Consider the following 16,912-nt stretch of genomic DNA (forward strand, 5'->3'; position numbering starts at 1 on the left):
AGGCCATTTACCATTTGTTTATACAATATCAAGTCACAACAACAGTCAACTCAATGTGCTTTCTATTGTAAATGGACTGATTCTTATATAGCCCTTTTCTATTCTCCTGGATTACTCTATACAGCACGCTGCATTCACCCATACACACCCATTCACACGAGCACTCTATGCTTTTTGTCAGTGCTTTAACTCAGCGTTCCCTAACCCCGGGCCTCGGACCGGTACCGGTCCGTGAGTCATTTGGTACCGGGCCGTGAGAGTTGAGGCTCAGGTGTGAAATGTATGGTTTTCAGGGTTTTTATCGGTTTTGAGCGTTATTTTGTTATCATTTTTATTGTTAACTCGGTTTTCCTGGGTCTTTTCACGTGTGTTATGAATAAATCTTCTTTTTTTCGGTACCGGTACTAGTTTTATTTTGTTGTATTTATCCGCGACACCTTAAAGGCCGGTCCGTGAAAATATTGTCGGGCATAAACCGGTCCGTGGCGCAAAAAAGGTTGGAGACCGCTGCCAACTTACACTCATACATATTTATACTCTAATGGATGCATCGAAGAGCAAATCGGGGTTAGTATCTGGCCCAATGATATTTGGCCTGATTATTCATGACTTTGTATTTGATTAGGACTTTAAATTCAATTCTGGATTTACAGGGACCCAGTGAAGTGAAGCCAATATAGGAGACATATGCTCTTTCTCTAGTAATAACGACCTATTATTTAGTAGGTCATTTATTTATATTATAAGTCGTGATTTTATATTATTTTTATTTTTACATTTATTTATGTATTTTTTAATTAATTTTATTCTACTTTTTTAGGTCATTACTTATTTTAACGATTATTAGCACTGAGATTCGAGTAACAACATCTTGCTCTGTCAAGCTTCTTTGTGAAGAATGATAATTAAGAATCATTGAACCTTTAACATAAGAAAACCAGTGTGTTGTTGTCATCCACACACCGTTTTCAAATAGGTTAGGCATGTGACTGCATGTGTAGCTACCAGTGTTTAAAAGATGATATGTTGCACATGTGGTCTTGCTTACTTTGGCAAAACTATTGGAAAATTGAACTACTGTACAATTATTAAAACTGAAGGGCAATTGCGCACTGATGGCACGGTCTCTGAGCAGCAAAAATCTGCGTTCAATTCATGAACGTCAACAAACATCATTGTGATGTTTATTATATTGCTCTTTTTTTTCTTCTGCTTGTTTTCTCTTTTTTCTTTCTCAACAGGTGATCCAGGTGATTGATACATGTATTTTTTGTCTGCTTATTTTGTTGGTTTTTGTTGTTTGCCCCTTATCATCTTTCCTCTTCCCTGCTGTTTTTCTTTCCCTCTTTCCCCAGTCAAGTCTGTCCTGTATTTAGCAAAGTGAAAATAAAATAAAATAAACAATAAAAGGTGAATCAAATAGACCATTACCGCAAGGCTGGGAGGGTCCATTTAGTAAAGTAAATCCGTTGGGCAACTTTCTTCACCTTTAGACAATAATTCTGATGGCAAAAGAGCCAAACGGGACAGGCGAAAAAAGAAGAAGAAAAAAAACAGAAAGAAGAAGAAGAAGAATTAACTATATAATTAATTGCCCAAAATTGGTCTTTATATACTGTATTTTGCAGACAGAGAGTTACAGGACTCTCTCCCAGACCACATACTCATACTCATACTACAAGTCAGAGCTTTATAAAAAACAAAAAAGAAAAAAAAAGAAGTTGTGTTTTTAAAATTGTTATTTTATTTCCAATAGTGTTAACATACTACACAGGGAGTTTGTGCGTTCGCTCAGACACAGAGGGAACATTGGTTGTAAATTATATATGATTTTTATGTTTTACAAGCATGTTTGTTAATTCACATTTTTGGAGAGAACAGAAACTTTCCAGATCTTTCCTGGCCAGACAGGTATCCAAGTACTGCTGAAAAACATAGAGGACCAATGATGTACTCTAAAATGTTTATTTTTTAAATTAAATGTTATTATTAAAGGTTTAAAAAGTTGTTACTAACATTATTTTTGATATAGCAAATCACCAAGACCCATGAACGTACAGTGTTTCTAAACATAATAGTGCTTTCTTTATATTTGAATAGGTTCAAACTCCTAACTATTTAGATTTGTCACAGTTCAGAATTGCAGTTAACCAAAGTAACGTTTATGTATTGTTTAACAGGTGTCAAAGATTTAAATAATAAAATATACATATGTGTTAACACAAGATTTCATAATTTAGTTTACCACTTGGATGAAGTAAGACTTCTCTAAAAATGTTTGGGTGGAGGTAAATCTGCTCTTTGTTTATCTGTTGTGAACTGAGTGTTGAAATGTGCATTTCAAGTGGGATGCCAGTAGGGATGGCTACCGGTTCTGACATAAACGGTAGTAACCAGACCGAAAAGCAACGCACATTTCGGTGCTTTATTTCGGTGCTTTTTTTTCCTGAGATGTCATACACTTTGGATTATAGCCAATCATTTTACCTTTCCGAGGATAGTAGGTGGGCCCAGTACGTACGTTCTTTTAGAGGAGAGCTACAGATTAAAAATGCCCAAAGCGAAGCGGTCAAATTCTGGCTGTACTTCACAGCAAAAGATGCAAACTCAGCAGCCTGCAACAAGTGCTTTAAGGTGATACTGTGCAAACTCGAATCTGATGAATCAACGGGCAATGTAAAGCATTTTGTTAAAAGCCGAGAAATGCACCGTATTTGGTAGCTTGCTGCGAGACCTCACACCGTGCACATCTACTGTGGGTGGGTTGCCTGTTATCGGACCCAGAGTTAGCAACATCCCCCAAAACCCGAAGAGTAGAGTCCTGGCCCCTAGCCCTGCCAGTGTAGCAGAAATGATGACGGATGATGATGGCAGCAGCAGCCGTTCTTCTCTGCATGAGTAGCTTAATGTTGTTCGTGTGTAAGCTAACCACGTTATTAAATTAATGCATGTAAGGTGATCTATCAAACACTGTCATAGTTACATGCGGCTGTCTTCTTGTTTGATGGCAGATACTCCCTTCACCCTGGCCAAAAAGGCTAAAATGACCAAAGAAAAAGTGGAAAACAGCTAAACATGAGAGGTTTTTGGACAAAGTTTGTGTTTTTTCCATTGATTAAGCACTGCTTCCAACAAAGAGTGATGCCATAAATTCCCTATAGCTGCAGAAAAGGCTAACATTGTTATCATTTTACAAAAAAACAGCTGAACATGAGAGGTTTTTGGACCAATTTTGTGTTCTCCATTCTTTAAGCACCGGTTCGAGCACCGTTTGAGCACCAGCACCGTTTCAAAAGTACCGGTTTGGTACTGGTTCGGATAAAACCTAAACGATACCCATCCCTAGCAGCCAGAGGTTCAGCTGATGTTACTAAGGTTGGTCACACAGTGGCAGCATTGTGTAAGACAGTCTTTAGATTTCATTAATAATCCAAACAGGTAGTCACTGTTGCAGTTAAGGAAGTTTCATATCTCTTCCCAAATGTACAACATAGTGTACATTCTTCCATGTACAGTAACTGACTGCCAGTATGTTCCACCCCTACAGTTATGTGAAAAAGAAAGTAAACCAATGTCAAGTTGTGCCACAGCACCATGGGCCATCTCTATGTTTTACATTTGTAGGTGCAGGTGTAGGTGACAACCATCTTGTCCATGGTAGAATGAGAATGTGATCAGTTGTGTTCTTCCCCTTCCCCTTACATCGTGCTCAGGAGTTCAACAGCCATTCTTTTCTTTCTGACATAGCTAACCATGATAAGACTGCCACTGAAAACCAATGTTCTGTAAACCTCCCTGAATTTGGAAGACTTCATCAGAGGAGGGATGCCGACCTTGTCCTATTGTAGAGTCCCCATAATAGTCGTGCTTTTCGACTCTCCTTTTTCTCCCACCTCACGCTCAAAGACACATAACGAGTCCATTCTCCCTGCAGCACGGACTACACTGCCCATGAAGCTACATTCTGCATTCTGCCTATTAGCTTAGCACAACAACAAAGGCGCTCTCTCACCCAGGAAGCACGCAGAGCGAGAGCGTCACCCTGTAACCATGGCAACCGTAACGCTGCCGCCTGGAACTACAGAACGTAGCTGTCAAACAAAACCCAAACAGTCCTGACCCGCGACAATATGAAACAGGAAAGTACCGCCGTGTAATCCATTTATTTCAACAAAGTAACTGTATTCTAAATACCACCTTTTACCTGTAACGGAATACAGTTACTCATATTTTGTATTTTAAATACGTAACGGCGGTACATGTATTCCGTTACTCCCCAACACTGGTTATTGCTGTGTAAAATATTATTCTTAAGTAGTGACACTCTTTATGGTCCATTAGGTATATATTCCTGACAGTTGATAAGAATCAAAGGTTCACATGAAATTCCATAGGAAATGAATGGGGGTCATTTTTGACTCACTTATGGAAGTTTGTAGTAGTAAAACAAAAACAAAAATGTTGTAAAATGTACAAAAGGTAATTTAAATATTTAAATATTTAGCTAGAATATGAAATAATTACAACTTTTCATTACAAAAGTATTGCAAGCAAAAACAACCCGACAGGGTCATTTTTGACTCACTTATACATCCAAGGGTTAAGTTAAAATCGCTGCATTATGAGTGATCCTGAGTGGAGTTGCATGATGTCATGGTTTAGTCACACATATCTCCTGCATCACTTGAAAGCCAAAAGGTATCTTATGTATGAAAATAATGTCACAGCTTAAGCTTTTTTAGGAAGTGACTAGTAATCAACAAAGGCATACTAACTTTGCAGATATTTGTTATACAAGAAAGATGTGATTATTAATGTTTTATTATGAAACGTCATTGCAATGAAGTATTACCATATGGGAATACTTCAGTGCAATCTGCATTTTGGCGTAGTTGTGTGCCTGTGTGTGTTTGATAGACATAATACCTTATATTGCCAAGTGACATCAGCCCCACCTTTTGGTGGTTTGGTCTGGATCATTCAATCATTTTACTGAGGTAGAGAAGCATCCTGTTAATACTTATGTAAAAAGCTCATTACAAACGTCAGTCTCACTACAGACATTACTCTAATCCAATCATCTTCTTGTCCCTTTTTTAACTAATCAACCTGCACTCAGTGTGGTTTCAGTACCCTCCATTTTGCCTTTCAGATTCTCGTTTATGCAACCCACTTCCTCAGCATATCCACCATATCCAAGTCATTCAGAGCTCCAGTCCTCATCTTCGTCTTCACCACTACCAGTGTCTAGACTCTAGACCCTTGGGGATCCTGTCCTAATCCTATCACCACTGGGATTCCATGCTGCCATGATGAGTCAAAATAATTAATTTCTCTATCTTAGTAAATTATGTTCACCACTGCCAAATGATTAAAATCCAAGTAACGCTGAAAAAAATCATGAACCAAGAATGTTTGTGTGTGGTGGAGCTGTGGTCCCTGGGTCAGCTGCAGGGGAGGGGTGGTGCAGTGAGCTCAAGGGGCGGTGCCAGGGAGGCTGGAGGTGGAGGTGATTGGACTAATGAGATTTTCCTTTTTTATAGTGAGATGGGAGAACAGAAGGGGGGAGTGTGTGAAAAGCTGTCGTTCATGGGTGCCAAACCAAAGAAATTATATGTGTGTAAAATCAATGAAACTAAATTGATCACAAGAAGAGTTCATTTACATTTTGTTTTAAAGGTTATTTATTTATTTATTTTTGTTGAGCATCGGTACACCAACATCCAAGAAAGCACACTGTTGCTAATCATAGTAGTATAGTCCCCCCCCCCCCCCCCCCCCCACACACACACACACACACACACACACACTATATTATAGTAACTTCAAACTATGTGGACTGCACATGATTGAAAACTGCAGTAAACAAAACTGTCATATGATTATAAATTGATATTGGTCAAAAGCAGTTTAAAAGCTACACATATTTTACATATTTTTTGCTTGCTTTATTTTAGTCGCTATATTGTATACACAAAATGAAAACATTGTTGCAAATGATTATTATTAAACCAACAACCACAATGAAAGGTTTCACCACCAAAAAAGCAAATCATTATATTAGAAACATCTATAATAAATTAAAAAGGAACAGATAGTTATCAGGTCATACAGAAGCAAAATCCAAAAATAACAAAAAGTAATCTGGCAGCGTCAATTGTGCTGCTCATGTAAAGATTCCAGATGTGGATGAAATACACATCAGGGTATCAAAAGCAGCAGCGCTAGCAGGAGTGTGAGGAAAGGAGAGGCCATCATACCAGGAGAGAATCCAAAAAGGCTAAAACACAAAGAAACGAATTAAGGAATTAAATGAGTTATACATTTCAGAAGAAGGTGTACATCGCCATCAGCACTGTTGTGTTTTACTGGGCATAATCTATGTGTGCTGTAAGCTGCAACAAATAATACACTCAGTTGTCTTGTAATTTTACAGATTGGTGCTGAAAACAATTCATTATTATGGCAAATGTGAATTACAGACATTCTGATTGGCTGGTGACTATATTCTTGTGGGTCACTGCATAAATCATTATTACCCATGCAAGAAATACATGGGCAGAGACAAAAGACTTTAATATTAGCATTACTAGTGTCATCATCATCACTGGGCAAGGTCATGTGTAAGTCAAAGCATTATACGGTATGTATGTGAAAATAACATGTTGATTTCAAATCCTGCATCAAATATTGAAATGATTACAGCTTCCAAAATGAGCTTTTTCTTTTGTCTACTCCATTAAGTGTTCACCACTGCAGATCAGCTTTCACCATCTCACCCTATTCCTCCATTGGTACACCAAGCCTCTGCATGTGCTGCTTCATTATAAGTTTTGCTGATGACTATCCTTAAATAAAGCTTTTTGTGTTGAGCACAAAATTATACTGTGTTCAGCAGTAGAATGTCTAAAATTTCAGGTCCAGCAGAGTTTACAGCTTGTGACAACAACACGATCTTACAAACAGATGATTGTTGTACCTGTCATCTGTTGTCTCTGGAATTGGAATTGTGGTAGGTGAGATCCTGTAAACAACAAAGTATTTTTAACAGGTAGGTCAAAATTCTTATGTGTGTAAGAGTTTTAGTGTTTCTGGCTGCAAGAAACACATTCTATTTATTTAAAAAAAAACTGAAAATGTTTGAGAAATGTGGAGTACCTGCCATCTGTTGTGTCTGGAATTGGAATTGTGGTGGTTGAGATCCTGTAAAAGCATTTTCGAGAGGTCTATTAAAACTTTCATGGGTGCAGAAGTCAGTGCTAGAGTTTCTAGCACTAGTGTGCACTAGCTTTCAGATCTAGTAACAACAGACATACAAACTGCTTACTGCTATTTTCTTATGAATTTGTATATTGTTTCATATGATATGTTTTCTCTTCATATGAATCCTAATTTAATAAATTTTGTACCGTGATGAGCAAGGTCCTTTATCCTGGTCTCCAGGAGGATGTGTAATATTAACTGTTCTCACTTGAAGACATGGCAGTGAACTTCCATTAACTAGAGGAGTGAGATCTATTGAAAGAAGAAATTTAAAATATGTATACAGAAACTTGCATCACTTCATGCATTTCTGTTGTAAAAGTTTCAAGTACAATATTTAAATTTAACAATGAAAATATTTAAATTTGCCTTGTGCACTGAAGATGAAAATGGCACTCCCTCCCTTGAGGTAATCTCTGGATTTGATGTCTTCCAAAGATGCAAAATAATATCTACCATACAGGTTATTAGCATAGATGAGCTCATTGTTCTCATCAACAATTTGAGTTCCAACATCACGAGGTTTGCCCCAAAAGGGAACACCTATTTATAGAAAGCATATGTAACATAGTGGTTAATAATTTAGTTAGTAGATTTTTTAAGCATTACTTCATTTTTCTGCAAACGTACCAGTGGTGGTGAGCAGATTTGGGTCAGTGGTGAGACTCATTTGCCTTGACATCTGTAGCTGGATGTTGGGGTTCTGATCCACCATTTGGACAGTAAATTGCCTTTGTGGGCAAGGCCATTTCAGTTGGTCATCATAGACACCAGAGACAAGATGCACATATACTCCAAAATCTGTCTGCCTTAGATATAACGCTACCCGGTAAGCATAGCCCTCACTGGAATACTGCCTTGGGCTATATATCAGGGCCGGAGTATGAGTACTGTTCCAAAATCTCTCAAAATCATTAATCTGCCAGGTTCCATCTGGACACTCGAGCTCTGACAGATTGATGTCATCAATAGAGAAGCCACCTGTAGAGTTTCCTGCTCCTTTACGAACCTCAAACTCCACCTGGAACTGCTTGGTGGCATTCAGAGGAACATGGTGGAGAGTCCAGTGAGATGTCGGTGGACCTGAAGTTAGAATTTTTAGATTAATAGGTGAATGTGACGTATGTCTTCATGACAAAATGTGAAATATGAAACATTTATACTTCATCTGGAGAAAATCATCATAAATAATCACGCAAATGATTCATTACCAGTGATCTGTCCCATTAGGTAGAGAGTTCCTGTGGAGTCCCATTCATCTTGAAACTCTCTGATCCAGATGTTAAGTTTGTCTGTCTGGCTCCCATTGTGGTAATAGTAGAACTGCAGACACTGGACATGACACTCCCTCTGGGGACTCATCCTCTTTGTCTCCAGCCAGGCTGAGTCTCCCTCCTGACCTGGTCCTGTGCTAGCATACATGAAGTAACCCGCATCCTGACCTACAATACAGTTCAAAATTATCTTTAAATTTTAAGTATCAAAAGTATTTATTATTATCTCTGGCAGCTTACTTTTGATGTTAGTAATGCTGAGGTGGAAAACTACATTTTCCATTTAAAACTGTATATTAAACACTGCAATAAAAAAAATGCAATATTTGAAACCTTACCTTGATTACCATTTCCACTGGGCAGATTGGTGTGGTCAGAGCTGGGACCACCATAAACACCAGTTACCATTTCCCAGCCATTGCCACTCTTTGAACAGCGGTTCATTTGACACATGGTCCCATTAGTAAAGCCACAGTACATCTTAAAGGCAATGGATGAGCCTGTAGAGATGAATTAAAAGCGCAAGTTTTTTTTTCCAAGGAAGGTTGGAGGGAAAAGGCAAAATTGTCAACTCACAAAACTGTCATCTCAAGGGAGTGAACTGTTTTCACGTGAGCAATTTTCTACACACATTCAGCACTTTTAGGCTTAGTTAATTACTGACAATGAGCAACAGAAAGTTGATTATTGGAGTACCCGTGATATTGCTGAAATCGCAGCCTGACAATCCCGGTATGTTGATTTTTGTATGAATTAAACAAATGGGGTGAGATTATTTGCCTATTATAAATTGGCCATAGGTGCGAATATGAGCATGGTTGTCTGTTTGTTTAAACCATTTTCAAATCATAATTGTGACTTGTTGAACTTTTCTTATGACAAATAGACTTGATCATTGTGCCAGTTCAAAAAGTGATCATAATAGATATTTTGGAATTCAATAATATATAAATTTATGGCCTCATGAATATAAGTAAAAACCCCTAGTAAAGAGCCCTACTAAGTTTAAATGCGCGTAGTAACTCTAAAAACAATGTAAAAACTATTTACAAATGTGAGTGTGAGAAAGAAAATGGTTACTTTCTATTGGTTAAGAGCACAATGTTCTCATGGTGTTCTTAGTAACTTTAACCAATAATCCCAGAGTATTCCTAAAACTGGATGCTGGTCCCCATAATCTTTAAGCACTTACTGCATTTGTAGAGTAGATTCAGCTCCTGAACATCACTAGCACTCATTTCCAGTCGTTGACCAATAAGATTCTGGAATTTGGGGTCTTTGGTGATAATTGTAGATCCATTGCCATTGGTGAAATCATCTTTGCCATAGTGCATCACGGACAAATAGTCATATGGGACTCCGTGGGTGGTGCTCTCATCACTGCTGACTATTCTAAAATTGTGCTTGTAAGCTATAAAAATCATATATAAAAGCCAAACATCACATACAGAAAACAGATACTGAAAAAAATTTGATAATATGAGAGAAGGTCAAACCATAAAAGGAAATATTTTGTATGCTCACTATAGTGATTTCATTGATTTTATAACTCAATCTCAGATTATTAAATAGTTATGATTTTATGTTAACAATTTCAGAGTGGTTATTACATTTATGCAGACTGCTTTATACAGCTTTAAGATAAGTATTTGAATAGAAATATTGAACAAAGACATTAACTTTGTTATAATTAGTATAAGTGTTAACCAAACCCTCTAGGATGTTTTCAAAGTTAATCGTCACATAATCATCTCTGTCATATCTGGACTGTTCATGGTAGAAGCCAAGAGCATGAAGGAACTCATGTTCAACAATTGCAATGTAACCACAGCCTATTCCAATGGAGAGTTCCTGTCCATTGGAAAATATTCGTCCAATGTATGACCAACATCTGAAATTAAAGGCAGAACACTGATGAATATTTGTCCTATAACTAGTTATGTATTCTGTAATTTATTTAGTTTAATCTATAAAATCACAATTAAATAAATCAGAAAAGAAATAACAAAAACATAACCATTCTTAAAAATTTCACTGTATTCATCTTGTTCTTTTGCTAGAACTATATATTTTGATTTGATATACCTTTATTAGTCCCATAAGGGGAAATTTCATAAGGCTGCCGACCTATTGCGCGCAATGGCGGCGCCATCTTACCCTCCGACCATACATACATTACACAAAACATCACATGGGGAAGACAGGTCAGAGAGGTATAACAATGGAAAATGCACCACAGGAGGAAAGATAAGGAGAAAAAATAACTCCCCCCAGACTGAACTCCAACAGGGAGATCAGTTTGAGAACAGAAAAAAACACCTCTGCACATAGCACATGAAAAAACTCTTAATACACCAAAGAAACACATGACAAGCAACAGGGGTGGGTAAAGGGTGAGAGACAGCTGATTTAGACAGTATCCGGTCCTGCAGCCTGTGCGCTGGTCTCCTTGATCCACCGTCAGCATCGGAAGGGAATAAGCGTCGAAGGCATTTGGAAAGGGAGGGGGGATGAGTGTGTGCATATCAGTGTATATGTATGTGTGTGCGTGTCCAGAGTTCAGCTGAGACAGTGTCCTTCGCCCTGCTAGGCTAAGTAAACAGTCTTCCAGCCAACCCAGGTGGCCTTGCATGGAATGGGAAGGAACAGTCTAAACAGTCGTTATCAGGGTGTTTTTGTTCGGCTGCAACCTTGCGACCGCAGCTGGCGCCGAGAGGGTATCAACATGAAGTGATGGTGTTTCTTACTTTAGTGCAAACAGCTCATATGAATTTCAAAGCAGTTCTACAGTCTAACACTGGTCTCTCAATCTCCCATTGGAGAGCCGCGAGCTTCGCCATACTTGCGTTCTGTGATGTTGTCATTTCTTGTGCTCAAGGAGCCGATTCTGAGAACTCACGACAGTGTGCCTCCCCGAGATGTCATCCAATTTGCGTTCAGAGATGTTATTCCGAGCTAGCCCTCTGAGATGTAATCCAGTCTGCAGTCAGAGATCTTATTCTGAGTATTCACAGCAGCCGTAGCCTTTCCAAGATCTTATCCGTGCTGCACTCAATGAGCCCATTGAGTGCAGCAATCGTTTCAATCCCATCGTTTCAATCCCAGCGGGCAGCCTTGTGGGGGTTTGAACAGCCGGTTCCGCTTTCTTAATTCTTCGATAAGTCAGGGCCAAGCCAGTTCCGATCAGCCAGAACACTGTTACCATGGTTCCAAATAGGTAGATATCTTCAGCACTCAGGCTCACCCAAGCCCAAACTTCTCGTTGAGAAAGGGGTGTCAATTGCATTTAGGGACCAGTTGATCAAATCCATAATTCCTCTTTTAGGTTTTAGAGAACAGACTGTGAGTGAGTGTTCCTGGGAAAAGTAATACAAAAAACACGAGACTAGACAAGGACACAAGAGGCTAAGCAGGGAAGCTAAGGGAGAGGAGGAGGAGGAGAGGAGAAAAGTGCAACTGCCTTCGTCAAGAGCAAGAGCAGAAGTATATCACATATATATATATCACAAATTAAACTAAACTAAACGAACAAAAAGTCTAATTGAAAAATCAGCATAGTCATTTTTAGAATATATATGCTAATTGCAGCTAAGTAGGAAATTTTATTTTTAAAAACAACAACAACAACAAAGAGCAGAAAAAACATACCCATTTAACTGTTTGACAGAAATGTAATAGTCCTCAGAGTCCCTTGGTTTGAAGTCAATGCATGATTTCAACCTGAACTGGTCAAAGGCTCTCAGAATGACTCCTTTAGAATTAATGTCTACCATTGTTGTGTTGTAGAGATTAAAAGAAAAGAAGAAGATATTTTAGACAACCAATAAAGGTCCTTAGCCTTGCCCATGCATTTTACTGTAAGGCTATAAAGCATGGAGCTATAAAAAAATTTTTTTTTCCAGTTTTAGCAAAGGCGTGGGTGGTTGCTTTGCAAAACTATTCCATTAAAGTAGCTCTGTTCACTCGCACACGCTACTGTATTTTTTTTCAATATGTGGCTTCTATGTGTCAAAAGCGTCCAGCTGACATGGAAAAAATGCATTTTCAGGTATGACATCACAAAGATGTGTTCCCATAGAAATAAAGATTTCTTTCAGGTGTATTTGTAAGAAAACACATATTTACCAAGGTCATTATTTAAGAGGTAGGGGACTGGAGATGTCCACAGGATGTTTTCATTGATAATGGTACTCCTCTGCTTGCCTATAGGCTAAAGTGTAAGAAACATGTATATTGTGACATAATGCAAAGTTACTATGCACACAGATGTTTTTAGAACAAATACATTTTTATCTTCATACAAAAAAACTCACCTCCAAAATATCATCATGTAAAAATTCTAAGATAAAATTAAAAAAATTAGAAACAAGTCACTAATATTCAACTACAGTTGCATGAAGAACAAAAATATCCTTATAAAAAGGTTTAGTTATAAGTAGATGTTGAACTTTACCCTTGTTTATTTCAGGAATGTCCTTCACTTCACCAACATCTACAAAAACAGATGAGGTATTTTTGTATACAGTTTTTTTAATATTTAAAAAAAAATTGAATTTCATCAAATGATGTGGAAAATTAAAAAAATAGAACTTACCCACTATTTCTAGCCCATTCTGTAAAAATATCAATATAATATTAAAATAAATGTACCATCATTTAACATACTGTATGTAGTACTGTGAATAAATGTTGTTGTTTTTTTTCCATTTTAAGAATTTGATAGAAAACACACTCCATACTTGTTGGTCAACATGCAAAATTAAAATTTTTCTTTTTCTTTTTGAAAAACCAAAATCATTGTTTGTAGCTGATATTTAATATTCAGTATTATTGTTCAACAAACTTGATTACAAAACAAACCAGACAAATAATAAAAAAAAAATCTCTTTAAGTTCTCTTTGCATATTGATATTTACGATTTCTGAAATATCACTATGCAACTAATCACTTACTGGGTTTAAGGAGAATGCTTCAGAAATTGCCATGATCACAAAAATAAAAACACATCCTTTCATCCTCATGGTGCGTCTTTGATGAAACCTAAATCAGAGATTCTACCAAGAATGAGGAAAAACAATCACAAAATTAAAAAATATATAAATATTAAAGATTTATATATATATATATAAACTTTATGTTTGTTCTCATAGAAATATGAAACTTGTCTTTACCTTGTGCCACACTTGTCTCTTCCTTATCTGCATGAGAAGTTGTACCTGTGACAGGAGTGTTAGAACCAGTTTTATACGACTAAAGCTACGTGCTTGACACATCAGGGAATCATGCATATTCTATCTAGATTTGTTCCTGCTTTAGCCCACGTCATCATTTCCTGTTATCTGATGTCTGTGACATTAAAAAATCCCGAGTGTTTGCATTACTTAAAGACATTCCACTTCACACCTAATTTTTACCAGGAAAACATGAACAACAGTTGATAACAATGATAAACTCAACATTTGACTATGAACTTTTGTCTTTTACTCTTAGTGGGGAACATTTTTTTTCTGTGTGTAATTGATAGATGACCTAAGGTAATATATTATCTTTCCTCTGTCTCTGATGTGAAACAAATATTTCGTTGTGGGAGTTGGATGTGGATATGGATCTCAGTCATCTACTTCATCAAATCTTCTGTTTTCTTTTATTTGTAAAAATGTTTGAAAAGAGGACTGATCAATGAAATCTCACCTTTGACTGTTTTCAGTTGTATAACAAGGCTTTGTCTGTCAGGCTTGGATGCTGCGATATTGTTCCATAATGGCCAACTCATTTCCCTGATGATGATACTTGAGTACAAAGTCTACAAAGATCTTTTCAGCTCCAGTTTTTGCTGACTTGTTGGGTGAAATGATCCATAGTATCTACAATGTACTTATATCCTCCATTACAAACTTCCAGATACAGCTCCAGTGATTCTCTGTTCGACTTGTTTGGAGATTTCTGTTCCAGGCAGCTAATGATCACCTAATAATCCATATCTCTTTGCATATGTGTTATTTATCATGCTGAGTGTCTGTTCTACTCTAAGATGACACTGTGGATTTTATGCGCTTGTGTTCTACATCCAGGGCTTCCAGAATATTACATCTCCTGGAAGTCAGTATAAAGAGCTCCTGGAAGTCTCCTGGAACTAGGTATAAAGAGCATCAGGAGAATATGTATTGTGATAAAAGGATAAAACCATTTGCCACACACTGAGTAAGGACATGTTCAGCCTGGACAGTTGTTCTGTGAGGAAGCATTCAGAAATCGGCTGCTTTATCACAGTTCTGCTTTATAAAATTGAAATGTGTCTAATGTGTTTAGATTAGTCAGAATACTGCCAGATTCTGACTAATCTAAACTGTTGGCAAAAACAGGAAAAAAAAGAAAAATTCAAGCAGTATTCTAACACTTTTCAGATTTAACCAAGGCACATTAATAACAGGGTTTTTTTTTTCAAGAAGTTGTAAAACAGATACAGGTCTGTGCCTACAAATGCCCTGCTGACTAATGTACTGTGACATGATCTCCGTGCAGAAATGCAATGATAAACCAGAAATACTGGAAACCTCAACCTAAGAGGTACTTTTCTATTCTGTATGCATCAAGGCTTTTGCTTTGCTACATTATTGAGGACCCAAATGTGGTTCTAAACATTTGGAATCAGGACTCAAACATGTGCTTAGAAGTAACGTATACATAGCTCATAAAAATGAACTTATATGTGACTGTGAATTTTCCCAAATACAAATAAAAATCCTTTGATTGTTTTTAATCAGATCTTTTGTTTAGTCTTTACAAGTGTTTCCTGCTGGATTAAGAAGACCAACATAATGTCAATGTTTAAAGTGTGAAACTTCCAGCTTTACTAACTGTGTGTAAAACTATACATCAAGTGAAAGTACACACTTGTGCAGACTACCAAAAAAAATAAATAAATGAAAACCCATGTCTCCCCTTGGCAGCACACACTACTTTCTTAATCACACGAAGCAAACACGGGGCTGTAAGGACTGAACTGCACATAAAAATAAAATCCAAAATCTTAAATACAATTATATATATATATATATTTATATATTTATATTATTTATAGAACCTGCATACAAAGGAAAAACCTTGTTTATATTAACATTTATTTTCAGTCATATTTTACTTGTGAACCACTTCATTTGATGTTTTTACATTTCTAAACTTTATCATACCACCCTTTTGACAGTTAACACTAATGCACTCAGAATTCACAGTAGCAGCTGCCATGACACCGTATAATAACAAAAACCAATGACGTGTGACAGTGGTCTGTTCACCTTTCTGACACCTAAAGGAAAGAATTTTATCTTGTTTTGAAACCACATTCTTTGAAGCAACATCATAATTTGCACTTGTTTTGTTTTCTATTTTTTGTTTTTCTTCCCCTTTAGTTAAGGTATTGTATGTCTGTCTGCTTTAGAGCCATATGGTTTAGACTAGCTCACACGTGAGGAAGGTATCTGTCAGGGTTTCTGGGTCTTTGACCCAGTATTCTTAGTTCATGTTCACTGTTTATATTCTGTCTGCTTCACCTCCTGTTTTATTGTGTTAGCCTTGGTCCATGTGCATTATGTTCCGTCCTCTTCCCGTTTATCATTAGGTCATTATGTTCAGCTGTGTACTCACCAGGTTCTAATCTCTCATCACTCAGCCTGTGTATTTATGTCCCTCAGTTCAACCAGTCCAATGTCGTGTCATTGATGTTATTGTGATGTTGTTCTCGCCGCTGTTAGGTTGTCCTCTGTTCAGTTCCGTCAGGTCAGCCGGTCAGTTGTCAGTCAGTCTTTCATTCATCCATTCAGTCTTTCATTCATCCATTCAGTCAGTCGTCCAGCCGGCCAGCCGTTTCCTACTTCTGTTCTGTTTGTTCACGCCGTTGACAATAAAACACCAATCTTCACCTACCTGTGAGTCCAGCGTTTGGGTCCTCCTTCTTTCGTCCACGACCTCATCCTGACAGTATCACTCAGTAAAAGTAAAACGAAGATGTATGAATATTCATCATGTTAACAGAGTTTAACATAGGTGCAAGAGCCCCCCCCCCCCCCCCCCCCCCCCCCGAAAACAAACAGCAGAATACAAGGACAGACCACTGGCTGTAAAAATGTGAAAGGAATGAGAGATGTGCATCAGAGATAAATAAAGGCTCATGTGGGTTCCTGGAAAGGGGGATAATGGTAAGTGTTAATGCTGGTAATTTGCACAAACATCTCTGATGTGGTGGATGATTGTCATGACCCAGAAAAACACTGTTGAAACACCCAGATAAAATTATTTCCCTTTGTTAGAGCAAAGATAGGCATTGTTCTAGAACTGAAAGAACCCATCTGCAAACATACAAAGAGGCGACCGACTTT

At 37.5% G+C, this 16,912-nt stretch overlaps 1 protein-coding gene across 1 annotated transcript; it reads right to left on the reverse strand.

Annotated features, from left to right (window-relative positions):
* Positions 1-5,762: 5,762 nt before the first annotated feature.
* Positions 5,763-16,365, reverse strand: LOC146659389 (meprin A subunit beta-like). The gene is made up of 18 exons (XM_085423415.1): positions 16,182-16,365; positions 13,709-13,753; positions 13,490-13,591; positions 13,132-13,150; positions 12,991-13,029; positions 12,851-12,876; positions 12,663-12,747; positions 12,186-12,303; positions 10,250-10,428; positions 9,730-9,948; positions 8,876-9,037; positions 8,475-8,705; positions 7,894-8,346; positions 7,633-7,806; positions 7,410-7,515; positions 7,159-7,203; positions 6,980-7,024; positions 5,763-6,280 (listed from the first exon to the last, which is right to left on the reverse strand). The coding sequence occupies exons 3-18, from the start codon at positions 13,556-13,558 to the stop codon at positions 6,202-6,204; spliced, it is 2,049 nt and encodes a 682-aa protein (XP_085279541.1). The 5' UTR covers positions 13,559-13,591; positions 13,709-13,753; positions 16,182-16,365; the 3' UTR covers positions 5,763-6,201.
* Between the last annotated feature and the right edge of the window lie 547 nt (positions 16,366-16,912).

This window comes from Rhamphochromis longiceps, linkage group LG11 (assembly GCF_057381845.1).
Source record: "Rhamphochromis longiceps isolate RC_006_pf linkage group LG11, R_longiceps_female_GT1.1, whole genome shotgun sequence".
Classification (NCBI taxonomy): Eukaryota; Metazoa; Chordata; class Actinopteri; order Cichliformes; family Cichlidae; genus Rhamphochromis; species Rhamphochromis longiceps.